The sequence below is a fragment of the Gobio gobio genome (genome assembly GCF_949357685.1).
Source record: "Gobio gobio genome assembly, chromosome: 4".
In the NCBI taxonomy this organism is placed as follows: domain Eukaryota; kingdom Metazoa; phylum Chordata; class Actinopteri; order Cypriniformes; family Gobionidae; genus Gobio; species Gobio gobio.
In genome coordinates this window covers 52,359,108-52,387,031 of record NC_137100.1, presented here as the reverse complement: position 1 = coordinate 52,387,031, position 27,924 = coordinate 52,359,108, and the positions used below count along the sequence as shown (strand labels likewise).

Below are 27,924 nucleotides of genomic sequence, written 5' to 3'. Positions count from 1 at the left end.
AATAGTAGGTCATTGTTGAATGTAAATAATTTTTTATGTAAACAGCATACATATTTCAGGATAACTTTTATATAGTTCCCTTCAGGAAGACATTTAAAAATATATATATATATTGAACAGATATAAGAGCAAATAGACACAAATCAAAAAAGAATTTATTCAGGAAGACCAGTCCTGTACAGCATGAAACACGTCATGCGCTGACGACGCACGCAGCAACATGGACGAACGAAGAGCGTCAAAACAAACTGGCAAACAACCGTAGCTGCATAACGTATGGAAAAACAAACATGTAGTAGTAACGCAAACGGCGCATTCGACTATAAGTGTTTTGATGTTGAGGAGGTAGGAGCCAGTGAACAATGTGAGTACAGGAACATGGTGAAGTCTGCAAAAACATCACGTGCGTGTGTTGACAAATAACGCTACAGTATTTTGTTGGAACAATGTGACAACACTTCGTGCAGACTCGTTTGCAGGTAAAGCTGTATTGTTTTACCTACATTATTATGTAAGCTTTGTTTTGTCAGATAAAAGTCCCTCCTCCCACTTTGAACCATGTTGTTGCCTTCCCGTGCTATCGGAAATGTCCTACTTCCCACTTTTGAAGTCGTTATTACGAGCTCATCGCATTCAAATTTTGACTTGAGATAGCGTTCGTGTCCAATTTTATACCTAAGAAACTAGAATTTACGATAATTCCGATAGTTAAGGAAGCGTCACATTGCCCTGCAGAGACGGACTCGAAATGATGAATCCTATGAGTAATGAATATTAAACAGGGTACGTGATATTCGCCCAGTCGGCCTACACAACGTAACATTTTTGAATTAATATTAATAAGCCAGGCCAAGCCTCAGGAAAGATGCAACAACAGCTTGACCTGATTCATATTTATAAGAGCTTCGCCATAGGAATATCTTCGCCAATATGACAGTCAGTGACAGCACACTGTGTCAGTCGTCATAGCTGTTTTGAGACGAAAGCCTATTAAAAAGTACATGTATTAAAATAGTTCTTGCAGAAACACTGACTGTGTTTGAATATTTGTAAGTTTTATTGGTTTGCCTAGCCTCTAAAGCAGTAGCTTGTGTCTTTGAATTCAGGTTCACGTTGTGTTTAATTTTGTTGTGCCCAATGTGCCCCCGTACCTGAGATCAGTGTGACATAGTCGGTAATAAATCGCACGCGTTGACCTTTGATGTTGTTGCTGCTGTATTCTATTCATGTTGTTTGTGAGAACTACCATTCCCTCCCCCTCATTTCTTACCATCATGGCTGAACTTTCCCCTAGATCCCACACACACCAGGTCCACTCTGTTAAATGGCAGTGGTGGCTGTCTGTTGGGCAGTTGTAAGGAGAAGAGCATTGAGTACTATGTGTACGCATTCCAATACCAGAGAAGGCCCGGACACTGACAGTCTGCTTCAAAGGTTTGAGCAAGACTTTTCTCGAAAATCCTAACAGTTTTCTAAAACTTAAATGCTTTATCTAAAACTTTTATTTCCTAACTGGTTGATGATGTCTTACTGAAAATGTTAATTATGTACTGTAAGCTTTGCAAATGGCTACATTTCTTTTTTTAATTCTTGCGTGTCTGTTTACATTCCTGATTGTGTGTGTATAGGCAGTGTATAAAATTGATGATCATTTTTATTTGACTTAATTTTAATTTAAATAAGCATTTGATATCATACAAGTAAAGCAGATTCACATTTCACAGCGTTTTGGTTGCATCATATTATTGCACACTGATGCCATCTAGTGTTGTGCATACTTTTGTTAACCTAATTGTTGTATTTCTTTGTTTACAGTTAAACACTTACAAAACTCAAGACAAAAATAAAAGGGACTATCATCGCATCCTACAAGTAGGGTCAAAATTTATATTCAACCACTATAACGGGCTGTCAGCTCTTGCTCTTATCGTCCATTTGAATGCATCATCGAGGTCCACGGGTTAAGAGAGATGCCATCACAAACACCCACCACAGACAGTTCAAGGGAACAGTCTCCTCCAATTGTCCCTAAATCAGCAAGCACCTCAACAGGAAATAAGCAAATTCCTGCATCAACTACCAGTGATCTCACTGACCGGTTAGAAGTCACAGAGGAATCTGTTTCCAATACTTTTACCATGGAAAGGTTTAAATCCGATAGACCCAGATTTGGTGCCGGAGTTCAGGCTAAAGAGAGACTGAAGTTTATTCTAGGAGCTTCGGAGGATAATTCCTCTGATGATGAGCCTTTGGTTATGGACCAGGCCACCAAACTTCAGCCCGGAAGCACAGAGACGTCTGACACAGTACCTACCATGCCATCAGAAGCTCTGTCACCCCTGGTTCGGTCAACCGGTTTAAGGTGAGCATCCTTAGAGATCTTTTTTTCTTGTTTAAGTGTGTACATGACCGGTCTGATTAGGTTTCAAGCTGCAGATGTGCTGTTGACATGACATTTCGTTTTTGAAGATGTGCAATGAAAGAAAAAATTGGCTGTACAGAACAGGTTTATGAATTTTGTTAAAATCAGATCTTGAATGCAGTATGAATTTAATGCAAAAAGACTAGTACAGATTTTCCCCTTTGGGCTTCAGTTTTCAGTATTTAAATAGTTAACTTTGCTCTCTAGTCCTAAGATGTGCTCTTAATATCGGTAGGGGACACTATGCACCACATGAAAGAGTCCAATGTCAAACAGGACAGAGTTATGGCCTGAAGTACAGCCATATGGTCATTCTCAGCACACTCTGTGATCACGTGACTTTCTCATGCTTGTCACCTGTTAAAGTGACATGCCGCACATTTCAGAACTATTAATGGAAGCAATGCTCCCGATGTTTACTTTCACAGTCATTCTCATTACGTTTCAGTGTAAAAAACATTCCAGATTGTTTCCAGAGTTCCAGACATATATTTAGGGCTGAGATGTTTTGATGTAGTCTCCGGCTATTTGTGTGCTATTCGTGTCGAGAGAAGTTGTTCTCCTCTTCAGAAAGTCACCTACTTGACATAGGCTCAATTGGCTGGACTTACACAGAACCAATGGATAAAGGTTGATAATCTAGAGCAGGACATACGCATTTAGTTTTTCTTGCCATGGAAGTGAAACTTCAAAGGCCAAAAGGTAAGATCTTTCTGTTGTTGACATTTGTCAAGTATGTTCATGTAATTTATAGCAGTGTGCTGTTGCACAGAATGTTTGCACAGATTGTAGGTTATAACGTTCAGAAAGTTGTTGTTTAACTGAGATTTGGCAAGAAGTTTTACTCTCTTGTAGTTCATTTTCTAGAGAAAAGAATAAAAGCAATGACAATCCACGCTAGGTTTATGGAATGTTTTTCTTAAACAAGTGGTGGTGAATGGAGGTCTTCATTGGCATGGGGGAGGGAACATGAGAAGGAAAGAGGAAAAGGGAGGGAACATAAAACGTGTTAGCTGTTGTTTTTCATCTCCTGCATTATCACCCGATACTTCGCCATGGACGGAGAAGGAGGGCAAACACTCAACTGGTTTCAGTGCCTCAAGAGGTTGGTACCAGACCAAACATGCACTTTGTTCTCTAGAACCTCCCTTTTCTAAGTGGACAGTATGTTCTTGGCAAGGGTAGCATGCTGGAAGTATAGAAAGGGGTGTAGTTTCTGTTGTTGTTCCTAGCAGTGTAGCACAACACTGTTCAAGACTATTCGAGCTGTGCATGAAGTGTTACGTAATGTAACCAACCAATGATGTTAGCATTTTTCTCTCTGAGTTCATGACACTGGATAATTGAAAACATGAAGTCTCAGAACGTAGCATAATTGTCAAGAAAAGGATAGTAACTCTTCAGATTTTTTTTTGTGGGTCATTGACAAATAAAGCTTTTTAAAATCTTTTCAAAACTGATGTAATGCATATTTTTTAGTCATGTGTTTAAACAAGTTTAAGTTGTTAAATAACATTTCAGTGTTTAAATATATTTTTGACTGTTTTTATGGCAGGCGGTACAACCAAATAGTTGTATGTGTGTATATATACTGTAGTTGTACAACATGACATGGAAAGTGTACCAATCTTGATATATCAATCTTGACCAACCCATACTTGAAATTAGCAGTTTTTACAAGTATTTGAGCGAGATCTACAAACCTTTTCACTCTGCCACAAGGATCAGTTGAGGTCCTCCGGATGATGCGTTATCATGTTTACTGTTATTACCTTGTCACTTCATAATAAAAAAGCCATATTTGCAGTTGTGCCATCCTGACATTTAAGAATATACAAATTGCTGGACAAAAGTTTTTTTTCTTTACCTCAACAACTTTAAAACTACTGATATTTATAAAATATGTTTATATGAATGGTTTCAAACCTAAAATGATGCCATAGTATTTAGTTTTTTATTAGGACACCAATCGTTTTCGTAGTCTGTTTATTTGTTCAAACAGTTGCACCACCTGACATTTTGGGGGTTTTAGATTACAAAACATAAAATATGAATTATTTAAATGTACTAAAAATGAATTCAAACAAAATAGGTTTTATAGAATTAAGTGATATATGTCATGAATTTATCAAATTGTTTTAAAAGGAAATAATACACAAAAATAAGCACGTCATGTCATTGACCCAATACTCTACACATAATGAGGCAATTACAAAAAATAGGTCTTGTAGTTTTCAATAAATACGTTTTTGGTTTTTTTTCACTTGTGAAGACTGTATCAATTATAAACCATTTAAAATCTAAAAAGATGCTAGGGAGTCGGGACGCACAATATGTCGGTACCATACTGATTATCTGCCAATATTAGAGACTGGTATATGTCAGTATTGGATGTTTAATTGTGGATGCTCATATCCCTGTTTTTACATTAAATGTTAAATGACAGGAAAGATCATCTAAAAGTTAAACAGTAATCATTTAATAAATGCAAATTAATATCCAGTTTTCATAATATACATTATATATTTGTGATGCCTAAATTCACTTTTAGAATTTAAAATGATAATAATTGATTTTAGGTTTTTGTGTTTAATTTTGGACAAAATAGAATAGAATTTTAATATGTATAGGCCAACGTGAATATAATTATTGTTTTATTGATATTGGTCAGAATGGTAATATTGATGTCTCTCTAAATGCTGCATAAGGTAACATGTATCTTATAAAGAGTGGCTTTTTTGAGTGACACAAATCTAAAAAAACAATAGTCAGCATAACAGAGTGTTGTTTCCACTGATGACTGCAAAAAAAGAAATGAAGTGTGATCCTGCAGGTGATCAGCAATTATTTGCTTAGATTAATTTGTCACCTTGGCGTATGGTAAAGATAGTATTTTAAGCTGCATGCGTCATTTGTTCTTCTTCAGTCCACCTTTTACAGTAAATTGATTGCATTACATTCGCTTTTGTATAAAAAACGTGAGTCTTTGACTTGAAGTGTGAAGTTAGCTGTAGTTTTATGTTCAGGGGTTAGTTCAGGGTCAGTCAGTACTGTCTGTCGCCTTTATGATAGCACATTAAGCTGTGATAGGCTGATTTGCTTGTGTGAGCATTTATATTATAGCACTCTTTGACAGAGGTGGAGAGTACAGAGGCCAGATCAGCAGAGAACTGTTTACATGGACTTGATCAAGTTGACTTTGAGAAGTCATGCTGATTTGATGGATTCTTACTTCGTATGTTTGTTTTTGTAAAGTTTTATCATTTAGTATGCTTGTATTGGCTTCAATGGTACTTGTTGATGTTTCTCGCTGAGTCTTATGTAAAATGTTTCCATTTCAGTAAGCTATGCACGTACTTACACATTTATGTAAACATTATTAGCTATTGGAGCCTTAACCATGTTTTTTCTTTAGATTTATTGTACATGTTCAGATAACTATAATTATATTTGTTTTGTCTGTAGGCCTAGCATGTCAGGTCCCCATCTGCTGAAAAAAGGCAAAGAACACAGGAAGATGGACGTGCATAGAGATTTCACCGTTGCATCCCCAGCTGAGTTTGTCACTCGCTTTGGAGGAAACCGCGTTATAGACAAGGTCAGAGACATGTGTTTGTGTATGTTGTTTTATTTCTTTTCAAAAAACTGTAAAAAAAAAAGGATTTAATTTAATATGTAAATGTATGCTCATGGAATTATCTCTCTCATTAGGTGCTGATTGCTAATAATGGCATTGCTGCAGTTAAATGCATGCGATCAATTCGCCGCTGGTCCTATGAAATGTTCCGAAATGAGAGAACCATTCGCTTTGTGGTGATGGTCACACCTGAAGACTTGAAAGCCAATGCAGGTTTGCAGAAAAGAAAATCAAAGTTCAACCTTTCTACACTTTTGTCACAAATTATTTTACATTATCTAACATTTTATTTTATGATTTATTTATTTTATAAATCATTGTTACTGGGCATTTATTTTCTATTGGGATTTATTGAAAAAAAATATGTCTAAAGTTAATTGCGTGTATCTCCAGAATACATTAAAATGGCTGATCACTATGTGCCTGTCCCTGGGGGCCCAAATAACAACAACTATGCCAATGTTGAGATGATCGTGGATATTGCCAAAAGGATTCCAGTGCAGGTACGGCCTCACCAATATCTTGGTATCAGATGTGTATTTTTCATCATTACTGATGATGGTTTTTTTTGTCTTTTAAGGCCGTTTGGGCTGGATGGGGCCATGCTTCTGAGAACCCCAAACTACCAGAGCTTCTCCATAAATCAGGGATATGTTTCCTAGGTATACTTTCACATACCTGTTCAGCCAGCTTAGCCTTGCTAGTTAAATGACAAAGGATGTTGATACGGTTGTCTTTTTCAGGGCCTTCTAGTAAAGCCATGTGGGCGTTAGGAGATAAGGTGGCATCTTCCATCGTAGCTCAGAGCGCAGACATTCCCACATTGCCATGGAGTGGAACAGGTTAGAGATCCGGTGCACATCATGACCTGTTGCTAGAGCTCTCTTTGTGTTGTCTTTATCTCTCCTTATTTGTCTTTTATCAGGTCTGAGGGTTGAGTGGGCAGAAGAAGAACAGAGACATGGTCGCGTGATCAGTGTTCCTCCCGAACTTTATGTGCAGGGTTGTGTTAAAGATGTGGACGATGGACTAGCGGTGCGTTTTCGCTACAGAATCTGTTACAGAATTTAACATTTGTGTTACAGTTTGACTTCCTACATCCTGCTAATTGTATGTTTTCTTGTGGTTAGAGTGCAGAACACATTGGTTACCCTGTGGTAATCAAAGCATCAGAGGGAGGCGGAGGGAAAGGTATCCGAAAAGTTGACAGTTCCGAAGACTTTCCCAGCTTTTTCAGACAGGTGCACACTGCTGTATTATTACTTAAAATAATGAAGTGTGTCCTATCAAAATAAAATATGCCTGTTTCAGTGTAGTTGTATTCATTGCATGGTGTCTCCGTTGTTTGTTCTTTGCTACAGGTGCAGACTGAAGTGCCAGGTTCACCCATTTTCATCATGCAACTAGCCGAGCATGCGCATCACCTGGAGGTGCAGATCCTGGCCGACCAGTATGGTAATGCCATCTCTCTGTTCGGCAGAGACTGTTCCATCCAGCGCCGCCACCAGAAGATCATTGAAGAAGCTCCTGCTACCATTGCCTCCTCCACCACTTTTGAACAAATGGAGCGGGTGAGGCAAAAATCTGTGAAATATTTCTTGGCCATGTTGCTTTTGGGGTTTCGTGGCTAAGACTAAGGGCTTGTAATGTATCACGCTAGAGGCTAGTTTGTAACTAACTTTATAACTAATTTGGTTGCACTATTTGTTCTTATAACACAATGTAGCTAGTAGGTCGTAAGTTCTAATGACTGACGTAGAGTTACATTTAAATTAAGTTTAATGCAACGCAGTGAACGATATTTAGTAACCCTTAAGTTGTAACGTTGTGCCCTTTTACACCACAGCTAGGCAAAGTTTTAACTTCTGGCCCCTGATTCTTTAATAAGTGTACTGAAAGTGTTTGCTATATGACAAAAATGAATTATGTATCCATATTAAGATAAGGTTTTAAGTGTATTAAAAGTTTATTCATCACATGCCAAACAAAACTGGTATTGAAATGTCCTGCATGCGTGTCTGATAAAGAAAATGCCAGTGGGAAATACAGAGAACAATAAATATACAAGATACAAACATCAGAACAATTTGTACTAAAATGCTCTAGTCCTTTTACATTCTTGTGCACTCCAGTATTAATAACAGGTCATTATATTTGTGTGCTTAAGATTAATGAATAATCGCAAAATATTTTGGTTTTGGGAACTGTACCATAGTAGTGTTCATATTGATATGCACAATTAATTTTCTGCTCTGCGTGTCAGTATGCAGTGCGTCTGGCTAAAATGGTGGGCTACGTGAGTGCTGGTACAGTAGAGTATCTGTTTTCCGAGGATGGAAGTTTTCACTTCCTGGAGCTGAATCCACGGCTACAGGTGGAACACCCCTGCACGGAGATGATTGCTGACGTCAACCTTCCTGCTGCACAGCTACAGGTAAGTACAAAGTACAGTTGTCAGGAGGTAACAGAACTCAGAAGTGTGTATGATATAGTGACCCCTCCAATAGTGCTGTTGTTTGTTTAATGAAGTCTTGAGGTTCTCGCTGCAAAGTAGCAGGGGAAAAAAATTATATTTCTCTAGTATCTTTCAGATTTTGTTGTTGCTGATCATAATCTTTTGGTACCCTCTCTCTGTAGATAGCGATGGGGATCCCTCTTTACAGAATTAAGGATATCCGTGTGCTGTTTGGTGAAGCTCCGTGGGGAGACACACCTATTAACTTTGAATCTCCAGAATGCATTCCCTGTCCACGGGGACATGTCATAGCTGCACGAATCACAAGCGAGAACCCAGACGAAGTGAGCAATTAGTTCAGTTTTATGTTACAAAATGTTGATTCAACAAGTCTTTACACAATAGCTTAAATTTGTTGCTTATTCTGTACCGTGTTGTTTAAAAGTTTGGGGTGAAGATTAAAAAATAATATATATATTCAGCAAGGATACATTAAATTTATCATAAATAACAGTATAAAGATATTTATGATGTATATTAATGCTGTACTTTCTATTCATCAAAGAATCCGGGGAAAAAAAAAAACGTTTCACTATTCACTATATAATGAAAATTTGATGTTTATCTGCTTACCCCCAGGGCATCCAAGATATAGGTGACTTCTTCAGTAGAACACAAATGAAGAGTAAAAAAAAAAACATGCACAGACAAATCCAAATTAAACCCTGCGGCTCGTAACGACACATTGATGTCTTAAGACACAAAACGATCTCACTTCCGGTGAGGGAGGTCTGTACATGATCAAGCCAGATTGTGTACAGACCTCACTCACTGTAAGTGAGAGTGCGTTCAAGGCTGTTGGACATAGTGGTGTATTTGAGGTAAAAAATGATATAAGTACTGTTCGGTTTCTCGCACAAACCGATCATTTCATGTCTTAAGACATCAATGTGTCGTCACGAGCCGCAGGGTTTAATTTGGATTTGCATGTCTGCGCATGTTTTTTTTTTACTCTCATAGATTTTGTTACCATTCACATGCATTATACGACTGACAGACTGCAACGGTTGGAGTTAAAAATCTTCATTTGTGTTCTACTGAAGAAATAAATTCACCTATATCTTGGATGCCCTGGGGTTAAGCAGATAAACAAAACAAAAATCATTTTTGGGGGAACTATCCCTTTAAGAGACTTTCTTTCAAAAGTGTTAAATATTACCAATCCCAAACTTTTAAACATTATTGTATATGCATAATCATGAGTATCTTTTCTAAAATTGTCTAATAATGACAACATTTACTAACTTCTTGCCTGTATTCATTCATTAGTGTAATTTTAGTTACTTAATTATCTTCTTAGATAAAAAAAAACACCTTTTAGAGTTTGTGAAGGCTACTTTAGCAGTTTATTTCTTGATTATTTAATTTATTTATTTATTTATTTATTTGTCTTAAGGGTTTTAAACCAAGTTCAGGCACAGTACAGGAGCTAAACTTCCGCAGCAGTAAGAACGTGTGGGGCTACTTCAGTGTTGGAGCAACCGGAGGTTTACATGAGTTTGCAGACTCTCAGTTTGGACATTGTTTCTCCTGGGGCGAGAACCGAGAAGAGGCCATCTCGTGAGTCCATTGAGATCAGCAGTCATTTATTTATTTTTGCTCTTTAGACATTTTTTTTGACAGAGCTCTCTTTTTATGGTGAATGAATGAAGTTTTTGTTTCTGTGGGCTGCAGGAACATGGTGGTAGCCATGAAGGAGCTGTCAATCAGAGGAGATTTCAGGACCACAGTGGAGTACCTAATTAAACTACTGGAGACGGAGAGTTTCAGAAACAATGAGATTGATACTGGCTGGCTGGACCACCTTATTGCAGAAAAAGTGCAGGTAGGACCCAAACTTGGGAAGAGAACTGTCCCAGATCAAGACAAAGTGTCTCTAGGAACTTGGTTCTACTTTCGGCCAATGTAAAATTAACTTTGAAGCCATTTAAGGTAAAGTGACATTTGTTTTATGTAGCTTCATTGTATGTTTTCTTAGGCGGAGAGACCAGACACCATTTTAGGTGTGGTATGCGGTGCTCTACATGTTGCTGATGCAAGTTTCAGAAAGAGCATGTCTGACTTCCTGCATTCACTGGAGAGGTATCTCCACTGCTCTGGCACTCCAGCATCTAAAGCCTAAAGATACCACTATACTGTTTTAATTCTGTGTTTTAATGCATTTCTTGGTGTTTTAGGGGCCAGGTGTTGCCTGCTGCTAGTTTGGTCAACATATTCAATGCTGATCTGATTTATGATGGAGTTAAATACTGCCTGAAGGTAACATATAACACACTTTATTAAATACATTTGATCATCTTTTGATTTAGGATTAACAGATGTGAATGTGTGTGCTTGTGTTTGGGGTACAGGTGGCACGCCAATCTCCCACCACGTATGTTATCATAATGAATGATTCAGATATTGAAGTTGATGTCCATAGACTCAGTGATGGTGGTCTACTACTTTCCTATGGTGGCAGCAGCTACACAACCTACATGAAGGAGGAGATTGACAGGTTAGAGAAGCAGAGGTTTTGTGCAGTAAAATACAGTGTACTTGTTATGTACCCACTGACATTTATTTGGTCTTTGTCATATGATATATAGCTATCGCATCACAGTGGGTAACAAAACGTGTGTGTTTGAGAAGGAGCGAGACCCTACGGTACTCAGGTCGCCCTCTGCTGGAAAGCTGTTGCAGTATGTGGTCGATGATGGTTCTCATGTTTTGGCCTCCCAGCCTTATGCTGAAATTGAGGTAAAGATGAGGCAAAGTATTTTACATTTCTAGGTAGCCTACAAAATGCACTTTATCATACTGTATATGACCTTATGTGGGACTGACAGAGATGAATGCAGGGGACAGTTTTAACTGACTTATTAGAGTGCTTCTTTGCGTTTGTCTCATTTTTACAGGTTATGAAGATGGTGATGACCCTGCATGTCCAGCATTCCGGTTTCATTCACTTTTTGAAAAGATCAGGAACTGTATTAGAGCCCGGCTGTATAGTGGCGCGAATGGACCTGGATGACCCCAGCTGTATTCATCCGGTGATTTATCTTTTGTTTCTCATATGATGAAGCACATGATGAAACCCACTTACTGTTTTGTTCATCTTGGGCAAATATTGAAAATATGATAGTTGTCCCATTAGGTTGGTTGGCCCAAAGATGTATTGGGTAGTTTGACGACCACTTAAAAATTTACATATATGATTGCTGTAGAATGAATTGGTTGCAGATGCCAATTGGTTTGATATCTAATGCAGTGACATTAATGCTTTTATGAATATAATTCATGCATGTTTTTGGGGCCGCAGTTTTTGCTTCTTTACTAGTGTTACTTTTAAACTCACTCCCATATGCAATGAGAAGTTTTAATTCCTGATCTCCTCCCTCAGGTAAAGCCGAACACAGAGGCATTACCATCCCAGGAGCCATTACCCATTGTAGGGGAGAGGCTTCATCAGGTGTTCCACAATGTCCTGGAGAACCTGGTGAAGATTATGAATGGATACTGTCTGCCGGAGCCATACTTCAGTCCAAAAGTGAGAACAGTGATCAGACTCAAAGCAGCATGAAAACCGTGTGCAGACTAGTCTCCTAACTATTCATATGTCTTTACAGCTGAAGAAGTGGGTCGACACGCTGATGAAGACACTTCGGGATCCGTCTCTACCTCTTCTTGAACTGCAGGAGATTATGACCAGCGTGGCAGGGCGTTTACCAGTTACTGTGGAGAAAGCCATTCGAAAGGTCATGGCACAGTACGCCAGTAACATTACCTCTGTGCTCTGTCAGTTCCCCAGCCAAAGGGTGAGTGATTAAATAAATATGCTTATCTGAAACATAGATTGTGCTCCTATCTTTAGACAGTATTACATTATAGTCAAGTGTAAAAGTCTGCTCTTGAACCCTTCAAATATATTGTCATTGACCATCGTCACTAATAATGATTATAATTTAGTGATAAAAGGTACCAAATTATATTACTTTATATATTTACTTTGTAAGGATATTGTAATAAATGACAGTTCTGGGGTCAACATTCAGTTTTCAATCAACAATTTTCCAGATAGCAAATATACTTGACAGCCATGCTGCTACGCTTCAGAGGAAAGCAGACCGAGAGGTTTTCTTCATGAACACTCAAAGCATTGTGCAACTTGTGCAGAGGTGAGAAATGCCTGATGACTCATTAATAGAGCCTACCTTTGCTGTTATCTTAAGATAACCAAAGACTGTTCTGTTAACTAGAAAATATCAATATGCACCTGTTTTTTAATAATTTTTAGATACCGTAGTGGAGTTAGAGGCTATATGAAATCAGTTGTGCTGGATCTGTTGAGACGGTACCTTCAGGTGGAGATGCAATTTCAGCAAGGTAAATGCAAACTGTAACCTTGGTAATACCATCACAGCGGAGCAAAAAGAAAATGATTACACAAGTTTTACCTTTCTTTTTAAGAATAAATCAGGAAAAATAATGGCAAAAGGAAGTGCACAAACAATATAGTACATTTTAATAAGAAATGTATAATTATCTCACTTTCCTCTTCAGCTCACTATGACAAATGTGTCATCAATCTCAGAGAGCGGTATAAACCTGACATGACTCCAGTACTGGAGTGCATCTTCTCCCATGCTCAGGTCTCCAAGAAGAACATCCTAGTCACCATGCTCATAGTAAGATCCTTTCTGAACTACTTAACAGTGCTTTTTTATTTTATTAAGATGTGGCATTGCCAGCTGATTCCCCCAATCATTATAAACAGAACAGGGTGTATAAGTGCCTCATCTAAGGAGTAACAACTCAATTCAGTAATGGACACATTGTGTTCTCATTTAATTTTTTAAAAAAAACTTTTTTTTTAGGACCAGCTGTGTGGCCGGGACCCGATGCTTGCTGATGAGCTCATGGTCATTCTTGATGAGCTTACACAACTCAGTAAAATGGAAAACTCTAAAGTGGCACTTCGGGCCAGACAGGTATGCATTGAACTTCAGTGGTCATAATCTTTGACCTCAACTGTTTAAAAGTTTGCGGTCAGTAAAGTTTTTACTAAGGAAATGAATAGTTTTATACAGCAAAGATGCATCCGATTGATCAAAAGTGACAGTAAAAATATTTATAATGTTACAAAGAATCCTTCAAAAAATCAAATTTCACAAAAATATCAAATTGCACAGCGTTTTTCAACAGCATACAGTATATACGGCACAGTATGAGGTAAGCAATACACTAGCCATAACAACTCTATATCTATCTTCAGGTGTTGATCGCCTCTCATTTGCCCTCATATGAACTCAGACATAACCAGGTGGAATCCATCTTTTTATCAGCTATTGATATGTATGGTCATCAGTTCTGTCCCGAGAACCTCAAGGTAAAGCAGCAGTGATTATTTTATCATTACCACTTTAACACTTTTATATTTTTGATGTTCTAACAAAGGCATAACCATTCAAAAATCCTGCATCTGTAGAAACTCATCCTGTCTGAGACCTCCATCTTCGACGTCTTGCCCAGTTTCTTCTACCACAACAACCGTGTGGTTTGTATGGCTGCCTTAGAGGTCAGTAAAGCTTGTCTTTTTTCTCCCGAAATGTTTAGTGGTATGTAGTCAGGACTTTCCATGTACTTTTCTGGAATTTCTCAGGTATACGTACGGAGGGGATATATTGCTTACGAGCTAAACAGCCTTCAGCATCATCAGCTGCCAGATGGAACATGTGCAGTAGACTTTCAGTTCATGTTACCATCATCCCATCCAAACAGGTATTGCAGCAATCACATGTAGATCTTTATATAAAGAATAGGGCTTACAATTATGTTTCTCCCATGACTTCAAAATCAATGGGAGTCTTGTGGCCAACTTTTTTCAAATATAGAAGCTTTTGGTATGACCTTTATGAATGGTAGTTCATTGCTGTGGTGCTTTACAGACTATACTGTTTATGTAATAGAAAACAACACAATTTGACCTGTATATACAATCACCCTATATTTCCCAGCCTTGATATTTTCCCCTTAGATACCTTGTAACATTTATTTTCTTATTTTGACATTGTTTTCTTTCCTCTGAAAGAGAGCCTTACTCCTCAGTGAGCCAGTCCATGCCTAACCCCACGTAATACGCTCTATATTTATTAACATCTCCCTAATGAAGTAATATTTAACAGAGTGCACAGCAACAGATCCCATCTTACACTCCTAACTTCCTACCTTTGGGCCTGGTTCGGGTTCTTTTTAATAAGCTATACTGGGAGATGGTATTGAGCACAGCACTGGGGCAATCTGATTTCACACAATTTTCACACTGGGGTGGTTTAAGATCGATCAACATGCTTTGAAAGAAAAAGGTACATAAGTGATTAGATTAGCAATTTTTCAATTAAAAGCCTTATTTAAAATAGGCACTGAATTAATTTACTGAAATATATACGACATGAAGTCAAAATTGACCCTGTTTACTTTCTTACTAAACATTATTGGTCTCGTTATTAATGATTGGTAAAAAGACAAAAGTAATATAGTATATTATGAAGTGTATATATCAAAATATAAAAATCATAAATGTCATATTATGGAAGTAAAATGGGTTGTAAAGACCTTTCCGTGTCGTTTTAAAATATTAAAGCTTCAAAAATTTATAGAATATTCAGAATATTTTGAAAAATATATCTATATGTTAAATATATCTAGTTATGTTAGTCAAAGCATATTGGTCAATCACACTGAATCACATTAACTGCGGTTTCTGTATATGAATAGCTTTAAGTGTTTTGTCATTGAATGCAAAGTGATTCCCTTACTGTTACTTTGGTTGCTAATCTGTTTTCATAGAGATTTCACTCTAATGATAAATAACGGTTTATCGATCCTTTTTTCTATTGAAACATATTTCTATTTCTACTAAGATTGTTTTTTAACATAATCATGATAAAAAGAGATCCCAAGTTCGAGGATGAGGATCCCATACTAACACTCACCTGCTCTCATTTCAGAGGGAGCAGTCCTACTTTGAACAGGTAGAGTACAGCTCCTCCCTGCAACCAGTCAGCCTTGTATGTGCATTAACGTTTATGTCTGCAGAAATGCATGCTGGATGCATCTACAATATTTAGTGACTTGAAGAAATTTGGCCTCAAAGGGACCGTTCTTTTTAATTGTTTTATCCAGATTTAATGGCTCTCACATGATTTGTCAATTTGTTGGGTAATTCTACAAGCCTAAGTTGGCCTTAAATGTGCTTCCAATAAACACCAGTCTGAAAATGTGGACTGTGTTTACCAATTCATTCCTGATACCTGCCGTTTTAATTTAGATGAGCCACATAATCCAATTTCACTCAAACTGAGAAAATAGAGGAAGATAACAGAGTATTTTGCATTGAAACTGAAGCAGTGCCAGTAGTTTATGCTTTTGCCCATAATTGGCACCCTTAATTATCATGATTTGCCTGTTTACACTCTCACTCATTCACTCACACACACACACACGCACACACACCATCTTCTCTCCCTCTCAGATTGTCTCATCCTGTGAATGATTCCGGAGAGTTTCAAACAATGCGTCGTCAAGGCAGTGAGCTCTTCTTGGAAGGGGCGCTGTCGCCCCCATGTCAGAGGATGGGAGCCATGGTTGCCTTTCATAGTTTTGACCACTTCAAAAGGTGCCTTTACATTTTGTGCTTACAAATAGAGAGTTGGATTAAATGGGAGATTCAATCTGATCTGTGATTTGATTGTATTGTAGGTGTTTTGATGAAGTGATCTTTCGCTTTGCGGATCCGCAATGTGAGAGCTCTCTGTTTTCTGACGGCTGTTCCACCTTCTGTGATGGGGAGAGCTGCAAGGTGAGAGTTAGGAGAAAACAAGAATACCCCCCCCCCCCATTTTTTTTTTAAATAAAATAAACTGTCATCATTTACTTACTCCCATGTTGTTCCAAACCTGTGCGACTTGCATTCTTTTTACCATAATTTTTGGTTAACTTTTTATGTCACTGTTTCAGAACATGAAGGAAAACCCCATACACATCATAAATGTGTCTATCAAACAAGCAGACACTGAAGATGATGATGATGCTTTAGTCACAGCTTTCACTGCCTTTGCTTACTCTAAAGTAAGTATTTTAAAGATTGTTGACCTTTTAGCTGTGCGTGCTGGTCAGTGACTTGACTCTTTGTGTTCATTTCAGAAAGCTCTGCTCTATGAATATGGGATCAGAAGAGTGACATTTTTAGTTGCACAAAAGGTGAATGCTCATATACAATTGACATTGACTAAATGTATATCGTCAATCAAAAGAGATTGAAATTGTACATGCCTTTCTTCCCCCTCAGCGGGAGTTCCCAAAGTACTTCACATTCAGGGCCAGAGATGAAGTGAGTGATGCATCTGTTGACCTGATTACTTAAAAATGTACATTATAGAGTAACACATTCCTCTTTCTCTCTAGTTCCATGAAGACAGAATCTACCGTAACCTGGAGCCTGCTCTAGCCTTCCAGCTTGAGCTGAATCGTATGCGTAACTTTGATCTGACGGCCGTTCCCTGTGCCCATCACAGGATGCAAATGTACTTGGGTGCTGCTCGCGTGGAACAGGGGGCAGAAGTCACAGATTATCGCTTCTTTATCAGAGCCATCATTCGCCATTCTGACCTCATTACAAAGGTAACCAATAGACAGTATGGAATCTTGTGACCTATTTTAATAGGAAATAAGCTATATGTAATACATTTGAGGAGGACTTTTGCAGACATTTAGTAGAGTCAGGCAAGAGAAAGGCAAGGTTTTATTTAATTTACTTTCTATGACTGCGTTTAAAACACAGAATTTGAATCTGGTCTAAATATTTATATTTGTTTATGTTTTACCAAAGTTGCTGACAGTTGTCAGTTCAATTTATACATGTTATCTGTATGTTTATTAGTCTGTTCCCTGAGTATCAAACCCACAACCTTGAAGTTGCTAGCACCTTGTTTTATCAGTTGTGCTGCTTAATTTTTTTTAGCATTTTATATTTCAGGATTCTTTTATGAATAGAATGTTTGTAAAAGTTTATTACAATGTTAATGTCTGTATTGTCACGTTTGATCAAGTTAATGTGTAAAATAATTCATTTCTTTAATACAAATCCTACTGTCCTCAAACCTTTGAACAGTAGGGTATATATCGATGTGCATTATGTCTAAAACTTTCAAACTGGCAATAGAAAGTGACACTAGAAGTTAAAATGTCAATACTAATGCTTAGCTCTTAAATTTAAAACTAGAAATACAAAGTTCTTATTTCAATATAATAAAAAAAAAAATGAAAATATGATATGCCAGTGTAGGTTGTTGATGGCTATTTTTTATATATGGTCTGAGTTTGATTTAAAGATTATTTGATTAAATTTGTTCACTCTTTCTGTAGGAGGCCTCATTTGAGTACTTGCAGAATGAGGGAGAGCGGCTGTTGCTGGAGGCGATGGATGAGCTGGAGGTGGTGGCCTTCAGTAACACACCCATTCGTACTGACTGCAATCACATCTTCCTCAATTTTGTACCCACTGTTATTATGGACCCTTCAAAGGTTAGATTCAAAAACATAGCCAGTGCCATTGCTCCTGGTCTGTTTTGCAAAGCTACATTCTTTCTTCTTTTCCTACAGATAGAGGAGTCTGTCCGTTCCATGGTGATGCGGTACGGTAGTCGTCTGTGGAAGTTGCGTGTTCTCCAGGCTGAGCTGAAGATCAACATTCGCTTTACCACTACCGGAGATGTCATTCCCATACGCCTCTTCCTCACCAACGAGTCTGGCTACTATCTGGACATCAGCCTATACAAGGAGGTCACTGACCTTGCCACTGGACAGGTGCAGCCCACATTCACTGTAGTTCCTAATTAAAGTGGCATTGTTAGGATTATGATTACACCAAATTACACATTTGCATAACACAAAGGGCTCTATCATATGCAATGCAATGCAATGCCAGGCACGACGCAAGTGTTTTTTGCTACTTTCAGCCTGACGCAGTTATCATTTTCATGTCCAGCACCACGTTGTTTAAATAGCAAATGCATGTGCACCCATCACCCACGCCCATGGGCGTGCTGATCTTAAAATGAGGTGTCCAGGCGTGTTGCTATTTTGATGCAACTGAAAACGACTGCGCTTTTGACCAAAAAAAACCTGGTCTGAAGTCAATAGCACTATATTTTTGGTGTTCTTTAAAGGGAGCGTGCAACGTGCGTACACTCTGCTTATTACACACACAGGGATGCGCAGCAGCACACAAACATTTTTGTTTATAAAAAAAAAAAATTCCTCTATGGAGAAGCGTTCAGTCTTTCCGCTCACAAATTCCGCAATGTAAATGGCGAATTCGCCATGGTGCAAGCAAAACTGGCTTTTAAAGGGAATGGGAGATGAGACTCTGATTGGTTTATTGCACATTACGCCCAAAACACACCCGTGACTCATTGAGACAAGGTACAACCCTTTTGGACCATGTGCCTGGCGTGCCGACCGTTTTTTTCCGTTGTCAAACTAGCAATATTGGATTTGGACCATGCGCTCGGATCGTTGGAATAGGGCCCATTGTGTTATGTTAACACTACCATCCAAATGTTTGGGGTCAGTAAGTTTTTGTTTGTTTGTTTAAGAAATAAATAGTTTTATTCAGCAAGGATTAAACAGATCAAAATGAATGGTAATGTATAATGTTACAAAAGATTTCGACTTCAAATAAATGCTGTTCTTATGAAGTTTCTATTCATCAAAGAATCTTGAAAAGATAAATGTATCACTGTTTCCACATAAATATTAAGCAGCGCAACTGTTTTCATTTTTTTTATAATAAATATTAATAATAAGAATATGATGATAAGTGTAAGTGATAAGTGTCACTACATATGTACAAAATGTTTCACAGCACAAGGTCAAGAGTTCAGAGGAGAATCAGCTCAGACACAACTGCAGCTTCTTAATATATCTGTTTATCAATATGCTTTGTACTTTGTATTGTTTTTTCAGCTGGCCATTTTCCTCTCGCCAACATCAAAACTGTTTATTTGAAGAGTGCAGGACTGATAAAACCACAACACAGGGTCATCATGAGTCTAGTTATAAGGCGGTTTACACAAAAAAAATGGCTAATTCAAATCCATGCATGTGCTTTCATCTCTATTTATCTGTGTTCTAAAGTACATCTGCATTTTCTCTTGTCAACTTAAACGGATTCAATACTGACTGGACCATCCTAAAAATTAGCTTTTTTAAATTTTAATTTTTTTTTTATTTGTGTAATATGAGCAAAAAATGTTGATACCATTGTTTTCAGACTTTATTGCTGAAATATGTTATTTGAACATGAATGGGGAAATCCGCTTGTTGTGACACTTATGTCCACACATATATCCAGGTTTTTCCAAACAGTGGGAACCCTGGTTCTTGAGGGGAAAAAACAGTTGTTTGAGGGGGGAATTAAAATAAAATATAGATGGAGAGATAGATAGATAAATCTGGGGCTGGGTACCTAGTGTTCACAGCTAGAAGAGAGGGTTTTGAGCTTGATGTCATCCAAGCAAGATGCCTACGCTGTTGTCTTATTACTATTATTTCATGCACACAAAACAAAGTGTTTTACTGTGCCACAGTGCTTACATGTATTCATGTTCTGCAGATAATGTTCCTGTCGTATGGAGACAAGCAAGGTCCACTGCACGGAATGCTAATCAACACACCATATGTCACAAAAGATTTGCTGCAGGCTAAACGATTCCAGGCTCAGAGCCTTGGCACCACATACGTCTATGACTTCCCTGAGATGTTCAGACAGGTGCGGTTATGAAACCAATTCTCACTGTGATTGTTTATGGGATGTGTTGTTGGGCTGTTGACGTTCGCTCATTATTCATTTTTTTCTGTTGTCAGGCTTTGTTTAAGCTTTGGGGACCAGGAGACAGCTACCCTAAAGACGTGTTGATGTGTAATGAACTGGTCCTGGATTCTCAGGGGAGTCTTGTGCAAATGAACAGACTACCAGGAGACAATGAGGTGCATCAATGAATTCTTACCATATTCCTTAAGGAATTTTCTCTTAGGCAGTGTGTACACTGCTATCGCAATCCTCAAGCAGAAGGTGAACATAGTTTGACTTGTGATGTAGCCTGGTATCATAAATCACACTGTGTTCGTTCATTTAGCCAGAGGAGAACTGACGCCCCCCAACTGAGCCTTGTTTTTCCTAAGGATTTTTTTCCTGATGAAAGTTTGGTTCCTTGTCAGTATCTCATTTGGCTTGTTCAGTTGGGGTTTAAAAGACACTTAATATTCTGTAACATTATCGATTTGACTGCACCGACACTATTGGATTAGTACAATACTTAAACTAAATTGAGCTGAATAATGTCAATTGCCTTGATTTAAGCTGAATTAAGCTTGTTTCATAATTTGTTACACTTTGCACTTTTATTAAACTAAACTGAATCAACACTGAACTGATGATTAATGATAATAATGACATTTTTTCTGTAGAGCTGCTTTATAGTCAAATCGAGTTTGCTTCATAGCTTTGATATTGTTATTGAACTAAATTGAGCTGAATAATGGCATCGTCTTTTTAGAGCTGCTTTACAGCTGAAATTGTATTTCTTTCATAATTAAGGAACTTGACAACATTAATACTGTTATTTTCTTGTTTATTACTATGAAGCTGCTTTGAAACCATCTGTATTGTATAAAGCGGTATATAAATAAATGTGACTGGACTTGCACAGTAATATTTCTCAATGGACTAATGAGGAATACTGTTCATCAGTCAGACCTAGGGAACATTTCCATAATTTGGCTTGTAAAGAAAAAATTGTTAAAAGATGTAAATAAATGAATGTATTAATTTAAATCAACAAAGTAAATGGACCAGTCGTTTGTTTGTCCTCTTTTTCTAGGTCGGCATGGTGGCTTTCCGGATGAAGATGAAGACTCCTGAGTACCCAGACGGCCGAGATATCATTGTGATCTGTAATGATATTACCTATATGATTGGCTCTTTTGGGCCCCAGGAGGATCAGCTCTTTTTACGGGCATCTGAGCTAGCCAGAGAGGAGGGGATTCCACGCATCTACATCTCAGCCAACAGTGGAGCTCGTATCGGCCTGGCGGAGGAGATCCGCCACATGTTTCAGGTGGCTTGGAACGACCCTGATGACCCTTATAAGGTGACCGAATGCGTCTAAAGAGTTACGATGTAAAATCAAACCACTGCACTGAATGACTCTTGGGTTTTCATTTTACAAATGTTTTCAAGCAAAATTATTCTGTTTTGTCCTCATGCAGGGTTTTAAGTACCTGTATCTGACGCCTCAGGACTACACCCGCATCAGTTCCTCTAATTCTGTCCACTGTCACCATGTAGAGGAAGGAGGCGAGTCCAGGTAAGCTTACTGGTTTTAGCATGCACAGAAAGACCTATACCAAAAAAAACCTCTCTCCTCGGCTCTTAAGTGTTCAAATAATGTCTTAGGTACATCATCACAGACATCATAGGGAAGGAAGATGGTCTTGGAGTGGAGAATCTGAGGGGTTCAGGCACCATAGCTGGAGAAACTTCCCAGGCTTATAAGGAAGTCATCACCATCAGCATGGTGCGACCTAACATCTACCCATAATATCATCAGACATTTTACTGTATGCCAGAAATGAAACACCAATGCTTATTGTATATGCAATATATGGTTTTGAATCAATGGTTTGGTCAGCTAGTAACCATTTAAGAGTGTCCGTTGTTCCTCTAGGTCACATGTCGTGCCATAGGAATTGGTGCGTATCTGGTACGTCTAGGACAAAGAGTAATTCAAGTGGAAAACTCCCATATCATCCTGACTGGGGCTGGGGCACTAAACAAGGTGTGGATTTCACATCTGCAGTCACACATTACCCTGTACAATGTCATATTTATGTGGACTATGTTTCCTTTATTCTTTAGGATAGATAAAGTCACTTCAGTGATTTTTAAGTCTTCAATTCTTTCATTCTAAATGCATTTCTTTGTAGGTGCTGGGTCGTGAAGTCTACACCTCCAATAACCAGCTGGGAGGCGTTCAGATCATGCACAACAATGGAGTGACGCACACCATTGTGCCAGATGACTTTGAAGGGGTGCTCACTATACTACAGTGGCTATCTTACATGCCAAAGGTAGACTGTTCTTAAACATGTCCATTATATGTAAATTATAATTCACAATTATAAGCAAATGAAAGTTAGTTGACATTTTTTCATTACAGTCAGGCATTTATTCTCCAAGTTCTCATTACTGTATTGTTTTATTTTAGCTGAAAATCGAATTAAAGTTTGTGATTTTTATCATTATTCTAAATTTAGAAAAGTATTGAATGTCACTGTGCCAGTTTTTTTATTTATTAAATCAGCATAAATGGCACAAAACTTACCATGATATACACTAGCGTTTAAAAGTCAAATACTTTTATCCAGCAAAAGAATTGATCAAAAGTAAAGACATTCACTTTTGTAAACGCAGTAAAATGCTTATTTGTGACACTTTTAATTAACCAATTTTGTATTTTATTTTTTTATTTATAGTGAAAAATTACCCAGTCATGATCTTGATAGGCTATAAGTATTTTGGGTTTGATTAGTCAAAATGACAAAATGGCAGAGAATATATTTTGTATTGACTGTGTCATAGCATGTATGTTTTAGATTTATTAACATCAAGCCTGGTGTTTGCTGTTATAATTTAGAGCAATCAGAGCCCGGTCCCTATACTGCCTCCCACTGATCCAGTAGACAGAGAGATCAATTTTGTTCCCACAAAAGCCCCCTACGACCCTCGTTGGTTGCTTTGTGGACGACCCCATCCTAGTAAGAATCAAATTTTCCACACAATCTGTTGCATACATTTCAACACATACTGTGGACCTGTCTGCGTGGGAGATAATGTCGATACTTCAAACTCAGCCTTTCTTTCTTTGAATTCGTGTTGATAGCTGTGAAGGGAGCATGGCAGAGTGGATTCTTTGACCAAGGTACTTTTATGGAGGTGATGGCTACCTGGGCACAGACAGTGGTGGTGGGCCGAGCCAGGTAAGAACCAGAACATTAAGTGAGGATGTCAAACAAACAAACATTTGATTTAACTGAGTGAATATTCGGAGCTGAGTGAGACTGTGAATGTCATACAGGCTTGGTGGGATTCCTCTTGGGGTCATTGCCGTGGAGACCCGCACGGTTGAGGTTGCCATTCCGGCAGATCCAGCCAACTTAGACTCAGAGGCCAAGGTAAGAGTCCTGATGTTTTAGGCCCTGACTGTGGCTTTTGCTAAGCACTCTTTGTGTTTGCTGTTAGTATGTCCGTTTCTTGTTATCAGTATTGACATAATGTGTCTTTTCTGCCTCAGATCATTCAGCAGGCCGGTCAAGTGTGGTTCCCAGATTCTGCATATAAAACTGCTCAGGCTATTGAGGATTTCAACAGGGAGAAACTTCCACTAATGGTGTTTGCCAACTGGAGAGGCTTCTCTGGAGGCATGAAAGGTATATACTGTAGCTGGTTTTCATATTTTAGTGGAGTTTACATGACTGTTCAAAAGGTTGAGTTTTTGAAGCAAATAATACAGCGAGGATGGCTTAATTAGATTTTTACATTGTTACTAAAACAAACAAATGCTTTTCTTTTAAAATGTTCCATTCATCAAAGAATCCTGAAAATAAATGTCACGTTTTCAACTGCTTTCAACATCGATAATGAGAAATATTTCTTGAGCACCAAATCAGCATATTAGAATGATTTCTGAAGGATCATGTGAATTGTAATAATATATCACAATATGACCATTTTTACTGTATGTTTGATCAAATAAATGCATCCTTTGTGAGCATAAGAGACTTAAAAATAAAAAAAAATGTTTGAACTGTATTTTAAGGTGTTTTCTTTTAACTTGATTGCTCTGTATGTCAGATATGTATGACCAGGTGCTTAAGTTTGGTTCTTACATCGTGGATGCCCTGCGGGAGTTCAGCCAGCCTGTACTGGTCTACATCCCTCCTCATGCTGAGCTCAGAGGAGGATCATGGGTCGTTATTGACCCCACTATAAACCTTCAACACATGGAGCTCTATGCAGATCGAGAGAGCAGGTGAGCATTTCGATACAGCTTCTCTTCACCACTCTAAGGGCCAGATTTACCAATGGGGGCAAATTAGCATGAGCGTAATTCTAAAAAAGCGCAGATGGGAGTGGAAAGTTCTGCGCATGATGTGATCTACTGACAATGCACACGTTAAAGAACAAAGACGCAGCTGCATCAGGCTGCCCTAAATCTGGCCCTAAATCTTCTCTAAGTTTTCTGCCCACTGATCTTATTTGATTCCTGTCTTCTCTCCAGAGGGGGTGTTCTGGAACCCGAAGGCACTGTGGAGATAAAGTTTAGAAAGAAAGACCTGCTAAAGACCATGAAAAGGACTGATTCTGTATATTCTCAACTGACTGAGCAGCTAGGTACCGCTATTAATCAGACTTAAACACAAATGGCTTTTCAATGGCTCAGGGAATTTCTACTTCCTGTGACACACATGGTTTACTTTTGTGCTCCATAGGCAAAAAGGAGTTATCAAGCCAGGATCGTAAAGACTTTGAGGCCAAACTGAAGTCTAGAGAGGAGTTCCTTCTTCCCATCTACCACCAGGTGGCAGTGCAGTTTGTGGACCTTCATGACACTCCTGGAAGGATGCAGGAAAAGGGTGTCATCACGGTATAAACATAAGAAAAACAAATATTAGGCACTTAAGGCTCCATGTCCCTGTACAGCCTTTCATGAAGAGATTGTTTTCCCATAGCTGTGGATCAAAGACACATGCAAGAAATGTACCAGTGGTCATTCTGATTTTTGACAATAACCGAACCAAATATTTTTAGGACATCCTGGATTGGAAAAACGCTAGGTCTTTCTTTTACTGGCGTCTGCGGCGTCTGCTGTTGGAGGAGGTGGTGAAGGGGGAGATTGTGCAGGCCAACCAAGACCTGAGCAATGGACACATACAGTCCATGTTGCGCCGCTGGTTTGTGGAGACAGAGGGGGCTGTAAAAGTAAGGAAACTTTATGTATGATTCTAATCATTTTTAACTTGCCAAGAAGTGGACTGCAGTGTTGTTATTGTTAAATAAAACTATTTAAAAATAATCTGTAAATTGATTTTGGTCATTAAAATAGTAAAGAAAAGAATATATACATATTAAAATAAAATAAACTAGTAATATTGCCTGGAAATAAAATAAGTTGAAGTACAAAAATGACTAAAACTGAAATTAAAATAACATAGAAATATTTAAAAACACATGTGAGGTAATTGTTTGATATTGGGATCTTTTAGGCATATCTATGGGACAATAACAAAGTGGTGGTAGAGTGGCTGGAAAACCATCTGTCACAGCAGGATGGAACACGTTCCGTCATCAGAGAGAACATCAAATGCTTAAAGAGGGACTACGCTCTCAAACACATCCGCAGGTAATTTTCCCTCGCTTCGATAGGCATTCAATTGCATTTTTTGATGTATTATCATACACTACCGTTGAAAAGTTGAAGTCGGTACTAGCGCTTTGAAAGAAGGCTGCATTTACTTGATCAAAAATACAGTGAAAACAGTAATATTGTGAACTATTATTGCATGTTCTCTATTTTAATATATTTTAAAATGTTATTTATATCTGTGATGCAAAGCTGAATTTTCAGCATCACTACTCTTCAGTGTCACATGATCCTTCAGAAATCGTTCTAATATGCTGATTTGGTGATCAAGAAAAGTTATTTTCAATGTTGAATACATTTTTTTTATTATGTGCTTCATAATATTTTTATTATATTATGGTACTTTTTTTCAGGATTCTTTAAATAAAATGTTGCAAAAAAAGAGCATTTAATTAAAAAAATTTTTTTTTGTCAAAGTCCTTATTGTTACTTTTGATCAATTTAATGTTGCTGCAGATGTGCAAAATAAAAGTATTAATTAAAAACCTAAAAATGACTTTTGAACGGTAAAATCATTCTGGGTTTTCCATTTCTCAAATCTGATACGATTCCTAAATATAGCAAACCGGTGCCAACTGTTGTAAAGTAACAGTTGAACTCCACGTCATATTTACCACTAACACAATGACCAACTAAGCGGAAATCAGTCAGTTGTTGTTTACTTTTGTCAAAACTGGAGACTGAAATACCCGTAAAGCGATTTTCTCAATGACTTTTCCTGCACTATGTGTTTAGCTTAGTCCAAGCCAACCCAGAGGTGACTATGGACTGCATCATCCACATGGCGCAGAACATCACTCCCTCACAGCGAGCCAAAGTCTGCCACCTGCTGGCCACCATGGACAACTCCACCGCCAGCTGATCACATACATGCCATTTAAATGAATCTACACATAGAGAAAACCTGTCTTTTGAGAATCAGTAGTAGAATCAAACAATAATGCTTAAGAACTTTAAAACTATTTTAGATCAACGCATTAGTCGGTAAACTTAAAACGCACAATTGAAAATGTCCAGATAATCTCACAGTCCACTTATTCAGTTACTGTTTGTGTGCGACTCACATTGCTCACGTTAGGAGGAACATTTCTCACTTTGGCACCAGAGTATTACTTTAAACTCCCTCTCAAGAGAGGGAAACCAGTATATAGTATTTATATATTCACGTTTGTGCCTTTGTGTCAATTTTGTGGGTATAATCGACATATGAATGTACAATAAGTGGAAAAGACTGAATATTCGATTATTTTAGGCAATCGCCAATGCTCGGAGCGCACATTCACGCTGTATGGCACTTCCTCAGGAATATATGCAACAATTATTACGTTGAACAAATGGAGTAAATCTAGTAAAGTAACAGTATTATACGTAAATAGAATCACTGTGTAAATACCAGGGTAATTCTTCATAATAACTTTTATTTCTAATAACATACAGTACAGTATATACTGTAATGCTTAATTGTTAATGTACATTCAAATTGTAACAAATGTCATTGAATTCTGATTCATATTGAATGTACATTATCTAATCTGCCAAGTGTTATGTCATAACATTGATGAAAGTTATTATAAAGCATTATCAATATCACTGCCATTTTATGTTTTAACGGCTTGAATTTTGGTTGTTTGTATAGTTTTTCACTTGACTGCAAACTGTTCATATTAATTACGTCATATGTGCTGGTTATATAAATGGATAAATATGTGTACCTACTTGTGCTGTACCGTGCTCAACAGATAGTTCTGATTAAAGAAGTCTTCTTGATCAGATTGGTTGCCTTCAAGCGGTTTTGTGTGCTTTGCAAAACGTACAAGTCAGAGGA

At 37.9% G+C, this 27,924-nt stretch overlaps 1 protein-coding gene across 6 annotated transcripts; it reads left to right on the top strand.

The window, feature by feature from the left end:
• The first annotated feature begins 202 nt into the window (after positions 1 to 202).
• Positions 203 to 27,871, top strand: acacb (acetyl-CoA carboxylase beta). Of its 6 annotated transcripts, none has more exons than XM_079814902.1 (55): positions 203 to 479; positions 1,295 to 1,434; positions 1,816 to 2,362; positions 5,888 to 6,020; positions 6,134 to 6,272; positions 6,453 to 6,562; positions 6,640 to 6,721; positions 6,803 to 6,901; positions 6,985 to 7,094; positions 7,190 to 7,300; positions 7,421 to 7,630; positions 8,323 to 8,493; positions 8,697 to 8,858; positions 9,971 to 10,134; positions 10,249 to 10,399; positions 10,553 to 10,656; positions 10,752 to 10,833; positions 10,926 to 11,071; positions 11,163 to 11,313; positions 11,472 to 11,606; positions 11,957 to 12,103; positions 12,183 to 12,371; positions 12,631 to 12,731; positions 12,851 to 12,939; positions 13,117 to 13,241; positions 13,431 to 13,544; positions 13,829 to 13,942; positions 14,042 to 14,131; positions 14,216 to 14,334; positions 15,564 to 15,587; positions 16,088 to 16,231; positions 16,315 to 16,414; positions 16,573 to 16,683; positions 16,759 to 16,815; positions 16,904 to 16,945; positions 17,020 to 17,235; positions 17,980 to 18,138; positions 18,217 to 18,420; positions 20,231 to 20,386; positions 20,482 to 20,604; positions 21,498 to 21,767; positions 21,886 to 21,983; positions 22,073 to 22,193; positions 22,344 to 22,454; positions 22,603 to 22,746; positions 23,313 to 23,433; positions 23,559 to 23,655; positions 23,754 to 23,850; positions 23,970 to 24,105; positions 24,530 to 24,707; positions 24,957 to 25,069; positions 25,168 to 25,322; positions 25,487 to 25,657; positions 25,942 to 26,078; positions 26,835 to 27,871. In XM_079814902.1, the coding sequence occupies exons 3-55, from the start codon at positions 1,971 to 1,973 to the stop codon at positions 26,959 to 26,961; spliced, it is 7,152 nt and encodes a 2,383-aa protein (XP_079671028.1). In that variant the 5' UTR covers positions 203 to 479; positions 1,295 to 1,434; positions 1,816 to 1,970; the 3' UTR covers positions 26,962 to 27,871. The 6 variants fall into 6 exon arrangements, with proteins under 6 accessions (XP_079671028.1, XP_079671030.1, XP_079671029.1 ...); XM_079814903.1 differs by having other exon boundaries at positions 206 to 364; XM_079814904.1 differs by lacking the exon at positions 15,564 to 15,587.
• Positions 27,872 to 27,924: the final 53 nt, after the last annotated feature.